The sequence below is a fragment of the Capricornis sumatraensis genome, chromosome 23, assembly GCF_032405125.1.
Source record: "Capricornis sumatraensis isolate serow.1 chromosome 23, serow.2, whole genome shotgun sequence".
Classification (NCBI taxonomy): Eukaryota; Metazoa; Chordata; class Mammalia; order Artiodactyla; family Bovidae; genus Capricornis; species Capricornis sumatraensis.
Genome location: NC_091091.1, coordinates 43490948 through 43509965, shown reverse-complemented (window position 1 = coordinate 43509965; position 19018 = coordinate 43490948). Strand labels below are relative to the sequence as shown.

The window sequence follows — 19018 nt, the reverse complement described above, 5'->3', positions numbered from 1 at the left end:
TCTAGTGACTTATCCAAGGTCACCCAGCTCATGAGTAGAAGAGCAGAGATTGGAACCCAGGCATTCTGGCTCCAGGTCTGTGCTTTCCCCACTAGGTTAGTTCTGACTCTTTAAATGCTTCTTGAAATTTGGCTCTTTCACCTCTGTGTGAATGCTGGAAGCTGGAGGTTGGGCCATGTCCCCACATGAATCAGGCCCCTAACAGAGCCACCATAAGTAAAGGAATGATGTGGATGAATTCAAAACCGTATTTCTGTCCCTAGATCCGAATAACTATTATCACCGGCGGAATGAAATGACCACCACCGATGACCTAGATTTTAAGCACCACAACTATAAGGCGATGCGCCAGGTAAGACTCTGGTTTGTCAGAGGGAAGTCTGTCCTGTGCCCAGGAGCATATAGGCGTTTGTGTTTTTGTGGTTTGTTGAGGCCACACTTAATCTTGTGGTTTCGAGGTTAAGAATGCCTTGTTGGGGTTGGGGGTGCCCAGAGGAAGCCTCTCTCTCCAGCAGGTGATTGAAGCAGAATTCGAACCCAAACTTTCTGAGTTAGTACTGCAGCTCTTCCTCCTGCACTGCTGGTGGAAATGTGGTGCAGCCACTCAAGAAGAGTATGAAGTTTCATTCAAAAACTAAAAATAGAGCTACACCATATGACCCAGCAATCCCATACCTGGGTATATATTCAGAGAAAAGGAAAATTTTAATTTGAAAAGATTCATGTGTCCCAATGTTCATAGCCATGTGTTCATCAACAGGTGATTGGCTTTAAAAGATGTGGTATATATATATATATATATATATACAATGGAATATTAGCCGTAAAAAAAGAAAGGGCTTTGCCATTTACAGCAACATGGATGAATTAAGAAAAAATTATCCTTACTGAAGTAAGTCAGGCAGAGAAAGGCCAATGTTATGACACCACTTGTATATGGAATCTAAAAAGTAACACGAACGATTTTATGTGCAAAATAGAAACAGACTCACAGACATAGAGAACAAACTGTGGTTACTAAGGGAGAAAGGGAGGGTTGGAAGGATACATTAGGAGTGTGGCATGAGCAGATCCGAATTACTGTGTGTAAAACAGATAAGCAACAGGATTTACTGGATGGCACAGGGAGGTACAGTCAGTATCTGTAATGATCTATAATGGAAAATAACATAGACATTGTGTATATATATATATGTGTGTGTGTGTATATATATATATGTGTGTGTATATATATATATATGTATCGGAGGAGGCAGTGGCACCCAACTCCAGTCCTCTTGCCTGGAAAATCCTATGGACAGAGGAGCCTGGTGGGCTGCAGTCCATGGGGTCGCTAAGAGTTGGATACGACTGAACAACTTCCCTTTCACTTTTCACTTTCATGCATTGGAGAAGGAAATGGCAACCCACTCCAGTGTTCTTGCCTAGAGAACCCCAGGGGTGGGGGAGCCTGGTGGGCTGCTGTCTATGGGGTCACACAGAGTCGGACACGACTGAAGTGACTTAGCAGCATATATCTATATCTATCTATATATATATGAATCCCTTTGTTGTACTCCTAAAACTAACATGATATTGTAAGTCAAGTATACTTTAATTAAAAAGATACTGTAGTTCTGAAGAATCACCGTGGGCTTGAGAGGTAACACTGATTCAAGGACATTGGTCATGTGCAGAGTGGAAGAAGGAGAAGGATCTAGAACAACACTGGTGATGGCAATAGCAGGAAGCTCTCACACAGCACCTACAGCTATTTCCCTACATTAGGAGTGTACATGTGTTAACCTGGTCAGTCTCTCTAACTGCCCTGGGAGTGCAAGATTATTGTTGTTATTATCTTACTGATGGCGAAACTGAGTCACTGAGGGAATATATAACACCTCCTTGTTATTCTGATTCTCTGATTCTCAGTATTAGAATCACTGGAAGAAATCTGAAAACATACCTATACTTGAAACCTGCCTCAGGCCAATTGAAGTAGAATCCTTAGGCAAAGGGACTGCGGATCTAAAGTTTTAATGAAGGCTGTGCTTGCGATTCTAATATACAGGGAGGTTTTAGAACAGCTGGTTGATACCTTTATGACTGTTAGTGCTTTAGTAATGTTAGGAGGAAAAGACATTACAGAGGAGATTGTCCTCAAACATAAATACAGAAAGCAGGTACTCCAGAAGTAAGTCAGAGAGAGGAAAGCAAATATCATACACTATATGATAAATATATATGGGATCTAGGAAAAGTGGTACTGATGAACCTATTTGCAGGGCAGGAATAGAGACTCAACAGAGAACAGACTTACAGACACAGTGGAGAAGAAGAGGGGGGGACGAATTGAGAGAGTAGCATTGGAATATATACATTACCGTGTGTGAAATAGACAGGTGGTGGGAAGTTGCTGTATCATGCAGGGAGCCCAGCCTGGTGCTCCGTGACAGCCTGGAGGGATGGGATGTTGTGGGAGGTGGGAGGGAGGTTCAAGAGGAATGGGACATGTGTATACCTGTGGCTGATTCGTGTTGATGTAGGGCAGAAACCAACACAGCATCGTAGAGCAATTATCCTCCAGCTAAAAATAAAAATTACAAAAAAAGAAAAGTAATTTTAAAAATAAACATCTCCACAATAATTAGAAACAAAATAAGAGAGAAAGAAACCAGGTACTCCTGAGCTGTTGCCAGCATTTGCACACTGGGTGTGGAAGGGGGAGTGGACCAAGCATTTAGTAGGCGGGGCTGAAACAGCAGCCCAGAGCTGTAATGCTTTGTCTGAAACCCCTGTTCAGCATTCTCCCAGCCTCATGCTAGAAAGCCCAGGGAAGTGCTGGCAAGTGGAGAAGTCCTTAGATATCGAAGAATCTGCCGAAAGGGAGCAGAGAAATAGACTCACAAAGGTGTTTGAGGAACAAGTGTTCAGCAAAGACCAAGAGAGCATGGCTCAAAGCGAGGGCTCAGAGGTGCCAAGGGAGGGAGCCAGCCTCCGCACGAGGGCCAGAGACTTCCCTTCAGCTGTTGCTGCTAAGTCGCTTCAGTCGTGTCCAACTCTGTGCGACGCCATAGACGGCAGCCCGCTAGGCTCCCCCGTTCCTGGGATTCTCCAGGCAAGAACTCTGGAGTGGGTTGCCATTTCCTTCTCCAATGCATGAAAGTGAAAAGTGAAAGTGAAGTCTCTCAGTCGTGTCCGACTGGTCCTGACCCCATGGACTGCAGCCTACCAGGCTCCTCCACCCATGGGATTTTCCAGGCAAGACCATCCCTGAGGTCGGAGCAATTAGGCTGTGCCACATGGGCCCTCTGCCTCAACACAGGGAATCAACAAACCCGTGTTCGTCCTGATGTCATTTAATCTGAGATCCTCACACACAGCTTCCAGATACCTGTCGGCACAGATGTGGAGGTGGGACAAGCTAAGGAGATTGTCTTGCTGTCTGGCTCTGCAGAAGCGAGGCTAATATGCTCGGACTTGAGTCTGAGTCATCCCTGCCGCTCTCCGTCTTCGGGCGTTGATGTGACTCTGCTCAACCTTCCGTTTTATGAAGCATTTGTGTCTTGACTCAGCTTTGCTCAGTATCTCAGGACATCTTTGCGCCCAGAAATTAGGCAAATATCAACTCAGCTGGTACAGTTAATGTCAAAGGCAACCTATCTAAATGCATTGTGAAATGAGCTCACTGCAGAGAGAGTCTGATATCTTTAAACAGTCGTCCCACATGGAGAATGAGGGCTCTTCTCATATGAAAGAGCTAATGGATGTGCTTCCTTACCCTGAGGGACTCTGGTCCCCATCATTTGGTAGATCTCAGAGCTAAGAGGAACCTGGGAAGGCAACCGACCCCTGCAGGGGACAGTGGGTGACCACTCCGAGGTTCCCAGACCCCGCAACTGGAAACTGTCCTCGGGGGGAGGGTGGCATCTATCAATCCCGAAGTGTTCAGGCCAGAAGTGGCTTGCCATTTGGATTCCTGGCACTTGGGGATGAGAGAGAAGCCAGCACTTTCAGCGATACCCTGTAGGGAGACTGCTAAACAACTGCAGAAATCTTTCTACTTCAAGCAGGGGGACAATGTTAGTTTATCCTAGTATTGAGAGAGACATTTGCAAAAAACGTAAAAATGAGAAGCAGACGCAGGAGCAGGGAGTGAAAAGAGAAAACAGAACAGCTGTTGCTTTGGAGGGGAAAATCATGAGAATGTGCGCAACTCGTGGGGGAATTCTTTCTGGAGCACTGGCCTATAAGACACTGTGCTCCCCGAAAGGGAGCCCCCCAGGGGGCTTGGGAGGGGAGGGGAGAGGGGAGCGAGGAGGCTGGAGGCAGTCACATGAACACTGATACTGTGAGGCAGAGTGAGTTAATTGCTCTGAACACTGAAAGGACCTCACACCTCATGTAACCATTTATAATTGCTTAATCATCTCTGTGTCTGCATGGACGTTTACCTTTCGCCTTCATTTGGGACCATGAGGGCAGACACTCAATCTTCTTAAATCCATAAAGTATACGGGATTTGTTGTTGTTGCGGGGAGATATGTGGGGGACAGGAGGGAGAGGTGGCTGGCATTGTTGGCCGTGGTTGGGAAGGGATGGGGTTGCAGATGAGGTCAGCTGTGGTCCAGGGCCTGGGGCAGAAGGAGACAGAAGGAGGCGGGTGGATCCCAGCAGCAAGGACAGGGGAGCAGGACCGTGGAGGTGGGAGGGTTGGCACCCCACCAGCTCTCTTTTGGTTCTGATTTCCAGGGCAGCTAAGGATGGTCCTGGGCAGCAGGCTGTGGGACTGCTGAGCTCTTGACCATGGGGGTGGCGATGGTGGCAGCAAGCCAGGGCAGGACCACAGGTTTGCAGACACAGACCAGCCCAGCTTTGCGCCCAAGTGACACCTCCTACATTGGCTCTCTCTGGAATTCCTCCCTCTGGAATTCCTTTTCACTTGATCCGGACACAGCAAATGAGTTAAGATGATAGAAGAGGACTTTTTCTCTTCTCACTTCTTTCTTTATTTTTTAATCCATTGGATAAACAACATTGGATCCATATCAAATGCAAACCAAAAGTCTCAAGGTTAATCCTCCATGAACCCATGGCTTCCATCCCCATTCCATTTCTCTCCAGGGTTTGCATTTCTATGTTCACAGAATTCACGCGATTTTGATCGGAGTATGGTTAGCCACTTTGCCCAGATTGTCTCACGTCACGTTGGATCATTAGCCACGGCTCCTGCTGGCTTCGTGATTGTCAGTGAAATGCTCCAGGATGAATCAGAGTTTTCTCAGCTACCTTCCTGCTCTGGAGCTTCGGGATAGCACCCCACTTGTAATGAATAGTGAGAGAGGATGAAACAGCTACAATCAGTGTCATCATGCATGTAACTTACCGCTCTTTATGAAAATTTCCTCCCATGTATCCCTAGAAACTGAATTACCAGGAAAGGGGCTCGCTGTTCTGTCTCCTTCAGGACAAGAAGGAAGCAACAGAGACGGGGGGATTCAGCAGCTCCCAGGATATGATTTATTCAGAGATGAGGAAACAGAGTCTTGAGGATGCTGAACATCTTACAAAACCCACTTCCCTCGAGGACAATGTTTCCCTACTGGTCCTTTCTAGACACTTTTCCTAATTACCCATTATATTAAAAACTAAGGAATAAGACTTTGTTGGGTAAGGTTGCACTTTGGAGGGTCATAAAGCTTGTAAGAGCTAAGATTTTTAGCCCCTGGAGAATCAATTTTCACTTCCTTTAGGATGATGTCACCCGTGTTGAGGATGCATCCTTTTAAGGCCATCAAGAAAATTCTGTCTCTTCCTCTCACTTTAAACTTCAAGACCCAAACATTTACCAGTAAGACTCAAACTCCAGAATGTTCTTTTTGACTCTTTTTGGGAGTAAGTAAGATGGATCACCAGCTGAGTCTTAGATGGTGCCTGTGACCCCCAGAGAAACATTTCCCCACATTGCAGGGGCCCACCAGGCTTAGTGGCTCAGATGGTGACGAATCTGCCTGCAATGCAGGAGAGCTGGGTTTGATCCCTGAGTTGGGAAGATCCCCTAGAGAAGGGAATGGCAACCCACTCTTGCATTCTTGCCTGGAGAATCCCATGGACAGAGGAGCCTGATGGGCTACAGTCCATGGGGTTGCACAGAGTCAGACACGACTGAGCGACTTTCACTCATGCTTCCTAAAGGGAGTCTCCAAATGCCCGTATTCTCATTCCTGTGTGTAGAAAAGATACTTGTGATATCAAAACACCGAGCGGAAACCCTGACTGGTATAAAAATACTGCAGTGGTGTGTGGAGGATGAAGAGGTGACTCTGATGACTCATGGTTGAGAGTCATCCCGTCCTGAGATGCTGTGTCCCTGGCTGACTGCTCATCCTAGGGAATATGCCATTTGTCTTTTTTTTTCAATGTCAAGGTGGAGATTTCCAGCACAGGGTGGCCCAGTTCTCAGGCAGCTCTTTGAAAGGGGAAGGAGGGTAGGCATTAAATGGCAGCCAGGCTCTGTGCTGATCACCTAGTTAAGGATGAGCCGAGTGGCTCTGTGTCTGCAGAACTGGTCATTGATCTGAACGCAAGACAAGGGACCACCAGCTGACCGGGATTTGGGGAGGTCCACACTGGTAGCGGAGAATGACTGTGTGGTCAGCAGAGACAAGTAAGCGAGACCCAATCGGATAGTGCTTGTGCCGAGGCCATCCTCCAGAACGGTCCCATGTAAACCAGACAAAAGGGATGGCGGAGTTGATTTTGATTGCTTCACTTCTCCTTCATGGACAGAGTGCTGGCAAAGTAATGCTCAACATCTTCCAAGCTAGGCCTCAGCAGTACATGAACCAAGAACTTCCAGATGTTCAAGCTGGATTTAGAAAAGACAAGAACCAGAGATCAAAGTGCCAACATCTGATAGATCATAGAAAAAGCGAGAGAATTCCAGAAAAACATCTGCTTCTGCTTCATTGACTATGCTAAAAACTTTGACTGTGTGGATCACAATAAACTGTGGAACATTCTTAAAGAGATGGGAACACCAGACCATCTGACCTGTGTCCTGATAAACCTGTATGCAGGTCAAGAAGCAACAGTTAGAACCAGACGTGGAACAACAGACTGGTTCCAAATCAGGAAAGGAGTATATTGTCTCCCTGCTTATTTAACTTATATGCAGAGTACATCATGTGAAATGCTGGACTGGATGAAGCACAAACTGGAATCAAGATTGCCAGGAGAAATAGTAATAACCTCAGATATGAAGATGACACCACCCTTATGGCAGAAAGTGAAGAGGAACTGAAGAGCCTCTTGATGAAGGTGAAAGAGGAGAATGAAAAAGCTGGCTTAAACTCAACATTCAAAAAGATCATGGCTTCTGGTCCCATCACTCTATGGCAAATAGATGAGGAAACAATGGAAACAGTGACAGACTTTATTTATTTGGGCTCCAGAATCACTGTGGATGGTGACCGCAGCCATGACATTAAAATATGCTTGCTTCTTGGAAGAAAAGCAATGGCAAACCTAGACAATGTATTAAAAAGAAGAGACATTACTTTGCCAACAAAAATCCATGTGGTCAAAGCTATGGTTTTTCTGGTAGTCATGTATGGATGTGAGAGTTGGACCGTGAAGAAGGCTGAGCACCGAAGAATTGATGCTTTTGAACTGTGGTGCTGGAGAAGACTCTTGAGAGTCCCTTGGACTGCAAGGAGATCCAGCCAGTCAATCCTAAAGGAAATCAACCCTGAATACTCATTTGAAGGACTGACTGATGCTGAAGCTGAAGCTCCGGTATATTGGCCTGATGTGAAGAGCCAACTCACTGGAAAAGATGACGCTGGGAAAGATTGAAGGCAGGAGGAGAAGGGGATGACAGAGTACAAGATGGTTGGATGGCATCACCAACTTCAATGGACATAAGTTTGAGCAAACTCCAGAAGATGGTGGAGAACAGGGAAGCCTGGCATGCTGCAGTGCAAGGGGTCACAAAGAGTTGGACATGACCGAGCGACCGGACAATGACAACGTGGACAGATACGGACCCCCAAGTCCAAAGCCCTGGCTCCACCTGGTTCTAGATGGGTGACCTCGGGCAAACCCCTCAATGGTCTCTCTGAGCCTCAGTCTCCATATCTGTAGAATGGGTTCAAGCCCCTTTGATTACCTACTTCAATTATCTACTTCACTGGTGTTTGTCATGATAAGACTCAGTAGAGAAACAGAACTTGCTGTGACTAATGACATCAATATTGAGTCTCTTAGTAAAACTTGGTGCCTCTCCTCTATGGCTCCAGTTCAGCCCCGCGCTGTGTATTCCTCATAGTGAGACATGTGAAGCTAGATCAACCTTGCTTACGTGTGGTTTCTCCATGGATGGTGGGTTTCCATCTCTGCCATGGTTGGACAAGAGTCCTTTACAGTCGTCTTTCTCTTTCTCTCACCTAGATATTAAAACACAAAGTGAGTTATCATAAATCAGAGTATGTTTCCCCCTCGCGGGAGTGGTGGGAAAACTAGACCTTGAATGCCTGACCAGGGCTGCAGTTGTGACACCTCGTAGTTGTGTCATGAGAGCCAAGCTCCAGCGGCAATGAATCCTCCGTTCCTTTAGTGATGCCTCCGCCCCCCGCCCCACAGTGACCCATGATTGCCCTCCACACATCAGTGCAGAATGCAAGAAAGGCAAGAAATGCAAAGAAATTGCAAGAATTGCAAAGAAATCGCAGAATGCAGAAAAGGCAAACTGGTGTGATGTCATGCACTCCAGTAGAAGTTCTACCTGATACTATTTTTCCAGTTCTCATAGCTTTCAACCTACTATAACGTTTGCAGCAGACTTGTCTATGTACAATTTACCAGGACACTTTATAGATTGTTTGGCTGATAGGAATGATTTGAAAGGTGCATCAAGCACGTCCAGGCCCATGCTGCCCCTCTGTGAGCCCTTGCTCTATCATTGTTAGCCCAGCTCCTGCTCAGCTTGAACAAGGATGGAGCTCTCCCTGGTGGGCACACACCCAGGCTGGGATGCCCTCACTCACAGCTTGCATGGTACCCGAGCTTCCCTATTGGTCTGTAAAACTCGTGTATCCTCCTGACACCACCATGGGGAAGTGTGGCTGGTCTGGTGCCTGGCAGGAATGTCCGTTGAATCAGAGCTTCTTTCCCTTGGGGATGGCACAGGGGTTTCACACAGAGAGAGTCTAGGCGACTTACCAGCTCACCCACAGGTACCCGCTCAGAGATGGAGGCACCGCAGCCTCTGGTGGGTGTGTCTCTGTCCTTTGCCCCTGTCATTAGCAGACCCTCATCACCTCCTCTGGAAGCTTGTCTGATGAGCTCAACTATCAAAGCAAAATTCAGGAAATGGCATGTATGTATTTGACTTTTCCTTGGAAGCCTGTGTCCCCCACCCTCTCACGGCATGGCTCCCATTACTTCATGCCCCTTACTTGGCACCGACTCCATCCAACTCTATCTGCTGCCGCGCAGTGGGCTCCAGGAGGGCAGAGCAGCCTGACGTCATAAATGCTCATTAAAGTATAAGACAGCATGATGCTCAGTAATAAATACTTATGTAGGCAAGGGATTCCCTGGTGGCTCAGACAGTAAAGCATCTGCCCGCAGTGCAGGAGACCCAGGTTCAATCCCTGGGTCGGGAAGATCCCCTGGAGAAGGAAATGGCAACCCACTCCAGTAGTCTTGCCTAGAACATCCCATGAATGGAGGAGACTGGTGGGCTACAGTTCATGGGGTCTCGAAGAGCTGGACATGACTGAGCGACTTCACTTCACCACTTGAGGCAAGTCTATGGTTGCCTGCTCCAGTACTCTTGCCTGGGAAACCCGTGGACAGAGGAGCCTGGCAGGTTACAGTCCATGGGGTTGGAAAGAGTCGGACACGACTTAGGGACTAAACCACCACCGCCACCATAGAGAGAAAAGGCTGTCTTTAGGTAATAAAGCCACCAAGGGAGGTGATACCACCACCCAGGGAGGTGATAAACACAAGCCAGAGGTACTGGGAGATAGGGCAGGGGGAGGAGAAGGGGAGCCTTCCAGGCAGGGCGAGAACTCGGGTGTATGGGAGGCTGGGAGTGTGCAGGGGGCCGTGGGAGGGGGCTGTCTCCTTGAGAGCTGTGCCCCCTACGGTGCACGGCCATCATGGCTCAGAGCTGTAAATCCATCTTATTTTGCAGTTGATGAAGGTTGTGAATGAAATGTGCCCCAACATCACAAGGATTTACAACATTGGCAAGAGCCACCAGGGCCTGAAGCTGTACGCCGTGGAGATTTCCGACCACCCCGGGGAGCACGAAGTCGGTGAGGCTGCCCGTGTGCGGTGCCCTGGCCCTCCGTGTCCGGTGCTTTTTTAAAGAGTGGAGGTCACTCTGAGAACATTCACGAAGCAGGGCAGGAGCTGGCCGTGTACACACTCTCGCAGACAGCTTCTGCCAACTTTGGTTCTGTGTAGTATACTCTTGCCTGGAGAGTTCCATGGACAGAGGAGCCTGGGACGCTACAGTCCATGGGGTCGCAAAGAGTCAGACACGACTGAGTGACTAACTTTCACTTTGGGGCTTACCTCATGGCTTAGGCTATAAAGAATCTACCTGCAATGCAGGAGACCTGGGTTAGATCCCTGGGTCGGGAAGATTCTCTGGAGAAGGGAGTGACAACCCACTCCAGTATTCTTGCCTAGAGAATCGAGGAGCCTGGTAGGTTACAGTCCACGGGGTCTCACAGAGTCAGACACAACTGAGCAACTAACACTTTTTCACCCCACATTGTATGAGGTAGGCTGTCAAATTATTTAAGCTGGAAGTACCCTACTTTTCTCCAAATGGACCACACTTAATTCTGTTCTTCTCTGAGACCAGTCACACTAACCAAAAAGGAAAATGGCTGAGATGCTTAAAACAGACTCCTTTTTCTGGAGAAAATTCTGGACTCCCTGGTCATTATGGGTTGGAGTTAGAGGTGGTTCCCTTCATCTTCTTTTAAATTTCCATCCTATTTTCAAGCATTTCCTGTTTTTAGCCACTTCTTATTTAATCACTCCCAAACTTGTGTTCTCCTATAGGTTAGGGGATGCAGGGTTGGGGTGGGGATGGGTGAAAGATTTTTCTTTTTGCTAAAATTGTGAGCCCTTTAGATCCACTGGAATTTAAATGTAGAGATTTGTCTGATTCTCTTGACTTGAATGTTCATCAGTATTCTGGGAGTTTCTCTCAGGAATGTCTTTTAAAGGGTGAGGGCTTTATCTGTGGGTAAAGTCACATTTCCTCAAAAGCAGTAGCTTGGCCAGCGAGGGAGGCAGAAGTGCTATCAGCTCATGCCCAGCACTGATAAATCCAACAGGGAAGAGCTGAGCTTTGAAAAGAACAAGGGCAAAGACAGCTCCCTTTACAAAACTGAGTCATTGCTGACTTCCCATGATACTATTTTCTGCTTGCCTTTATTCATCTCCATATCTTTATAAAACTAAATACAAAGTCCTTTTAAGAAAAAGAATTACCTCCCCAAATAATTGCTATGATTTGTGTTTAATTTGTAACTCTTAAACCATAAACCCTGTGTTATTTTATCTATCCTTGCCAAATAAGAATAAACAGTCTTGCTTTGTGGCTGTTACCATCTAAGGTTGTTTTTACACATTTTCTCATATACCTATCTGGGAGCTAATAAAAATTGTACTGATATAGCTTCAGTTGATGTGCAAGAAGAGATTAAATTATATGTTTCTGTTATTCAGAGATTTCTTTCCTAATACAATGTGCTGAGGATTGTTTTGCTGTAAGCATCCGATATGATTGTCTGTTTTTTCCCATCTTTGAGTAAAGGTGAGCCCGAGTTCCACTACATTGCCGGGGCCCATGGCAACGAGGTGCTGGGCCGGGAGCTGATGCTTTTGCTGATGCAGTTTCTGTGCCAGGAGTACTTGGCGGGGAACTTGCGCATCGTCCGCCTAGTGGAGGAGACCCGGATCCACATACTCCCCTCCCTGAACCCCGACGGCTACGAGAAGGCCTACGAGGGGGTAATGGACAACCTCCCTCCCCAGCACAGCAGCCGCCCCCGCCCCCTGCACACACACGCACGATACACTGAGTTGACCTAAATTCCACATCACTAGCTTTCTTTTTCAGTGTCTTTCTGCTGAGATGGGGGAACCCAGAGGTTTATGAAAGATGAGTTGCATAATTATAAAGATGCATAATTGAGGATTATGGGGACCCTGGGAAGTGGACACACTAACAGACTGAAGAAAAGGATGAGAAAGATAATATTGTTACATATACAATGGGGCTAATAGAATAATAATAACACGTAACATTGATTGAATACTTAATCAACACATATTTTAACCTTGATAATTACCTATAAATCCTCTCATCAGTTTTCTGAGGACAGCTGTTTTTATTATCTTGATACATGGTTTATGTTTTATGTTCCGGTAATAATATAGAATTTATAGGTTATAGTTATATATGGAGTATATATATGTATAGAATTATGTAGAGATTACAATTAGTATAATGTATTGTGTATTCATAATTATATATCACAGTATCTGGGAATAAAATGGCAAACTATACTTCAACCAATGGTGCCCATCAAATGCAGATTTACAGGTTTTTGCTTGCGTTTATTGGTGCAAATAGTTGGTTAGAGATTTGTGTTGCTGAGTCGTGAGCCAGAACTGCAGGTGGACATAATATGGCGGCTCTTGATTTTTGAGTCTTAAACTTATTACTGCTTGGAGTTTCATTCAACCAGTGTAGAAGAGGTGAAGGCAGGGGGGGCAGGAGAGGCCTCCCTTTCTGAGGACGGCTCTGTGGCAGGATGACTCTGCACATTCCCTCTTCAGAGTGGGAAGAGTAGTAATAATGACTACGTTATCCATCACCCACCAAACAGTAACAGACTGTTAGCCAAATGGTCTCCCTTGGATGTCATCTTTGTGTCAGAGGGCGTTTGGAGGCATCGAGGCACACCCCAGATGGAGACCGACATGGAGCGGCCTTGTGTGTGGGAGACAGGAGGGTCCAGAGGTCTGTGGGTCCCTCACGTTCTGAATTGTCTCCCAGGGTTCCGAGCTGGGAGGCTGGTCCCTGGGCCGTTGGACCCATGACGGGATTGACATCAACAACAACTTTCCTGACTTAAACACGCTGCTCTGGGAGGCAGAGGACCGACAGAACGTCCCAAGGAAAGTTCCCAATCACTATATCGCCATCCCCGAGTGGTTTCTGTCTGAAAATGCCACGGTGAGTAAAAATACCCCATAATCTGCAAAGCAGAGGAGGCCAAAGTAAACACCCACTGCTACTGGCCGAGGATGTAACATTTAAGAACAAGACAAAATCACTTTTTTCCTTTCAGGTCTTCTCCAAAACTAGGGAAATGTGCTAGATAATAACTACCTATTAAATTGAAATGTGAGGAGATTCTTCCCAGAAGAGAAATCATTTAATTAGATTTCTTTGCAGTACTTCCAAAAAAAAAACCCCTTCACCTGAATTGTGCATATTCATTAATGTCATTATTACCCTTACATTTGACAGTGCTGTGAAATTTCAGTGACATTGTCCTTAGACCTCACTGATTGCTTGAGAGATCTTATTTTTATTTCATGAGTCCCTATGGATTTACTACTCATGGTGCTTCTTTGGAAAGAAAAATGCAATTGGATGGGAAATATATCCCCCACATTTCTTAGATCTAGTTAGGTCTTAGCAAAAAGTGTCTTGTAAAATAAATAATCTTCACAAAACTTCCCATGCCTCTTACTGTCTCCTCTGCTCACAGTAAATTCTCTTATACCCTTAGTCTTTGGCCCTATATGCTCTTTAAAAAGGTCTGCATTGATTGCTGTATACGTGAGTGTTAGGTTTGGCTATGCCAACAGTAAAAGTGGCTTAAAGAGGTAGAAATATCAACAACCTCAGATACACAGACTATACCACTCTAATGACAGAAAATGAAGAGGAACTAAACAGCCTCTTGATGAAGGTGAAAGAGGAAAGTGAAAAAGCTGGCTTAAAACTCAAATTCAAAGCACTAAGATCACAGCCAGTCCATCCTAAAGGAAATCAGTCCTGAATATTCATTGGAAGGACTGATGATGAAGCTGAAACCCCAATATTTTGGCCACCTGATGCAAAGAACTGACTCATTGGAAAAGACCCTGATGCTGGGAAGGATTGAAGGTGGGAGGAGAAGGGGACGACAGAGGATGAGATGGTTGGATGGCATCACCGACTCAATGGACATGAGTTTGAGTAAACTCCGGGAGCTGGTGATGGACAAGGAGGCCTGGTGTGCTGCAGTCTATGGTTGCAAAGAGTCGGACATGACTGAGTGACTGAAGTGAACTGAACTGAAGATCATGGCATCACTTCATGGTGATTAGGTGGGGAAAAAGTGGAAACAGTGACAGACTTTATTTTCTTAGACTCCAAAATCATTGCTGATTGTGACTGCAGCCATGAAATTAAAAGACTCTTGCTCCTTGGAAGAAAAGCTATGACAAACCTAGACAGCATATTAAAAAGCAGAGACATCAATTTGCTGACAGAGGTCCATATAGTCAAACCTGTGGCTTTTCCAGTAGTCGTGTACACATGTGAGAACTGGACCATAAATCAAGCTGAGTGCCGAAGAATTGATGCTTTCAAACTGCGGCACTGGAGAAGACTCTTGAGAGTCCCTTGGACAGCAAGGAGATCAAACCAGTCAATCTTATAGGAAACTGACCCTAAATATTTATTGGAAGGAGTAATGCTGAAGCTGAATCTCCAATACTTTGGCCACCTGATGCAGAGAGCCAACATGTTGGGAAAGACCCTGATGCTGGTGAAGATTGAGGGCAGGAAGAGAAGGGTCAACAAAGGATGAGATAGTTGGATGGCATCACTGACTCAATGGACATGAATTTGAACAAACTCTGGGAGATAGTGAAGGACAGGGAAGGTGGGCATCTTACAGTCCTTGGAGTCACGAAGAGTTAGACGTGACACAGCGACTGAACAACAGTAACAACGAGGAAGACTTTTTTTTTTTTTTCTCTTTTCACACAAAGAACCCTGGAGGAGATGGTTTAGGGCCAGACAAATAGGAGCCCTGTGATCATCAGGAAACCAGAAGTCGTCTTTCTGCTTCCACATGTTAGCAGGTGGACTTTCATTCTCAGGGTCATCATAATCCAAGATGGCAATTTGTCATGCCTTTGGAGGAAGAGGAGAGAAAAGGTTAAAAAAAATTCCTCCTCTCAGATCAGTCAATGGCATTAAGAGGCATTCCTAGAATTCCTACGTAATACTTTTGTTTAAATCTTATTGGCCAGAATTTAGTCAAAACATGATATCAGTGCACCAAAGGAAAGGCTGGTGAATGCTGTGTTTTAGGCAAGCATATTTGCAGTCTCAAAAAGAATTATTAATTAGCTTCTCTTCTTGAGGAATCAAGGGAGAAAGGATGGATAGATAGAGGTCAGCTCTCCAGTTCTTTCTCAGAGATTCAGCTCATGTCACACGTGGGTACCACTTCCTGGAGGAGGGCCAGCCTGATTGCCTCATTTAGTGTTGCACAGGATGGTGTCATCTGGTCTCTCAAGAAGCAAATGATGGGGACAGACAGCAGTACCGCATGGTCCTTAGGATGCCCATGGACGGCTTATGGGGGATAAAGGACTTGGACCCTCTCGGTCGTCTGAATCCTTTCTTACGTCCTAATTCCGTCCTAGAATTCTTGTTTTTCAAGCTAACATACTAGTGACATCTGGCAAAGCTGAAGATTCAAGGGATGTTATAATTTGGGAACCCTTGGACCAAAATTGGAACATGGTTGCCAGCTTTCTTAGCCTTGAGGTGCTAAGAGAGAATTATTTTAGCACAGTGATGGGAAGTCCATGAATTTCAGTCTTTGTGTTAAGATCAGAATTTAGTTTTTGAGCTTGTTCTTCAGAAACACAGGGAGAATTACACAACCCTGCCATCACCAATACCTTTCTCAATTATGGACAGGTGAGATAGATAAAGTGATGCTCAAAGTGTTGTCCCTTCAGCCATGTTCAATTCTTTTGTGACCCCATGGACTCTAGCCCATCAGACTCCACTGTCCATTGGATTCTCTAGGCAAAAATACCAGAGTGGGTAGCCATTCCCTTCTACTAGAGAATCTTCCCAAGCCAGGGAACAAACCCAGGTCTCCTGCAGGTGGATTCCTTACTGTCTGAGCCACCAAGAAAACCCCCTGAGATAGATAACAAATCAGCAAAGATAGAGATTTGAATAGCAATTAGCAGCCTTGACATAGGAAACTAAGAATTCTACAAGAAGTAGGAATATTTATTGTTCTGAATAATCCCTGGTGCATTTTCAAAAATTGATGGCACTCTGGGCTATAAAGGAAACCTCAGCAAAGTTCAGAAAATGAGAGACAGGCAGACCATGATTCTTTCACCACCATACAATAAAACTAGCAGACAGTGTGAAAAGAACGCTTAAGTATTTAGAAAATTGAAAAAAAAGAAACTTCTAAGCAATGGGTCAAAGAAAAACTTCACATTGGCAACTAAAAATAAGTAGAAATTAATGATAATGAGAACACTAAATATAAAAATTGGTGGTGGTTGTTCATTCTCTCAGTCACGTGCGACTCTCTGCAACCCCGTGGACAGCAGCAGGCCAGTCTTCCCTGTCCTTCACCATCTCCTGGAGTTTGCTCAGACTCGTATCCATTGAGTTGGTGACGCCATCCAACCATCTCATCCTCTGCTGCTCTCTTGTCCTTTAGCCTTCAATCTTTCCCAGCATCAGGGTCTTTTCCACTGAGTCAGCTGTTTGCATCAGGTGGCCAAAGTATTGGAGCTTCAAAATTGGTGGAGTACAGCAAAAAATGCTTTCAGAAATTGATACCTTTGAATGATTACATGTCAAAAGAAGAAAGATTGAACATCAACTAATTAAAGAAGTAAGCAAAAGGACAACAGAAGAAGCCCCCAAAAATGTAGAAAGATTTTGATTAAAAAGAACAGAAATCAATGACATGATAGAAAAAAACCAATAATTTGTCTGCAGAAAGAAGCATTTGATAAAATTTAACAGCATTTACAATGATTCCTCAGGGTGAGGAGAACAGTTTTAAATGGAATTTATTAGAAAAGATTGGTAAATTCAACTACATCAAAATAAGAAAGCCCATTCATCAGAAGACTTTCAAAACTATCATAAGGGCAGGTTAAAAACTGAAGTGTTATTTGAAAATTATTTAATTGGAAAAGAACTCAAATTTTTAAAAGAATAAAGAAAAACAAATGAGAAAAATAGAAACAAGAGAAAAATGGGTAAAAGATACACAGAGGCAATTCATGGAGGAGGAAACATATGGTCAGAAAACAAGGAAGGATGTTCGGTATTACTAGTGCTAAGGGAGTGCAGGTTAGAGAACATCTGACATCCACTGATTGGGAAAATTAACAGTAGCCAAGCGTTGGGGAGGATATGGGACAGTGGATCTCTTACTCATTGTGAGAGCTGAAATTAGCACAGTAACTTTGAAAATAACTTGATTATTGTGTAAAGTGAAATATGTATATATCTGTGACTGCAGCTATACTTCTAGCGATTTAGGCAAGATAAATTTCACCACAGGTATAGGAGAGATGGATTCGATCCTTGCGTTGGGAAGATCCCTTGGAGGAGGGCATGGCAACCCACTCCAATATTCTTACCTGGAGAATCCCCGTGGACAGAGCAGTCCATGGGTCACAAAGAGTCAGACTTGACTGAGCGATTAAGCACATCTTAGCACAGCCCACCAGAAGACAGTGCAAGTTAAAAGCAATGCTGTTCACTATAGCAAAAATGGAAAATTTTCTACATGCCCATCATAACAAGAACAGATGAATGATGAAATCTTCATCTTGAAGTGAAAAAGACTGAACAATATAGCTTTATGAAACACAGATTTGTCTTACAAACATAAGAGGAAAAATTTACAGAAGACAATAGTGTGTTACCCACCCTTTTTTTAGATCAAAAGAAAATAAAGCCAAGTGATACACACTTAGGCATGTGTGCATGCGTGTTCAGTCGCTCAGTCATGTCCAGCTCTTTGCAACCCCATGGACAGTAGCCCACCAGGCTCCTCTGTCCATAGATTTTCCAGGTAAGAATACTGGAACGGGTTGCCATTTCTCCTCCAGGGAATCTTCCCTGACCTAGGGATCAAACCCTTATGCATACATGTATGGAGTTAAACAAAAGAGATTCAGAATCATATTGTTTAGGGTGTAGTGGTTACCTCTGAGTGAGAAGCAGGAGGATGGGACAGAAGGAATCAGATGTGTGCAGAAACAGTCAATAAAAGCTGACCATTGGGATGGATGGTAGGTTCACAGGTGTTTATTGTATCAAAATATGAAAGAAGAGGATGAAGCATGGATCCATAATGATCCTGCATTGTGAGCTGAATGCTCTGCTTCATCCAACCCAAGGCCCTGATGTGTTTAGGAACAAAAGCAAAGCTTAATGAATCCTTCAGGTTATTTTCATTCCTTAATCAATTTGCTATACAGCAAAGTTAGACCATTTCCGATGTCTATTTCTTTTCCATTATTAGGGTTTTTTTTTTTCTACTGGAATTATCTTCAGAGATATCAGTAACTTATGACAAATATTTGATTCATTGATCAGTATTTGATCATATCAAGCTTTCCAGTTTTAGCTTCTGTTTCCTGGCTTTCTTCTTTCCTTCCTTCCTTCCCTCCCTGCCATTAACCCTCTTTCTGTCCTTTTTTTCTCTTAACTTTTTAATCATAAAAAGTTCAGCATACAAAACTAGAGAGGGAGCTGTAGAGAATCCCATCCATGTACCCATCTCAACGTCAACGCTTATAAATTCACATTCCATCTACATACTCAGTAACTTTCTCCTCCTCCCTAAGACTATTGAAGAAAATTCCAGACGTCATGTCATTTCATCTGTAAATATTTCATTAAGTATCCTTAAAAGATCTGACTCTCTTT

At 44.7% G+C, this 19018-nt stretch overlaps 1 protein-coding gene across 1 annotated transcript in view; it reads left to right on the top strand.

Moving 5' to 3' along the window:
* CPXM2 (carboxypeptidase X, M14 family member 2) overlaps positions 1-19018 on the top strand; it is a 137425-nt gene that overhangs the window by 103122 nt on the left and 15285 nt on the right. Inside the window, exons 7-10 of the mRNA XM_068961609.1 lie at positions 264-352; positions 10184-10307; positions 11828-12024; positions 13076-13255. Of these exons, the coding sequence (XP_068817710.1) occupies positions 264-352; positions 10184-10307; positions 11828-12024; positions 13076-13255 (590 nt within the window). The remainder of the gene's footprint in view (positions 1-263; positions 353-10183; positions 10308-11827; positions 12025-13075; positions 13256-19018) is intronic.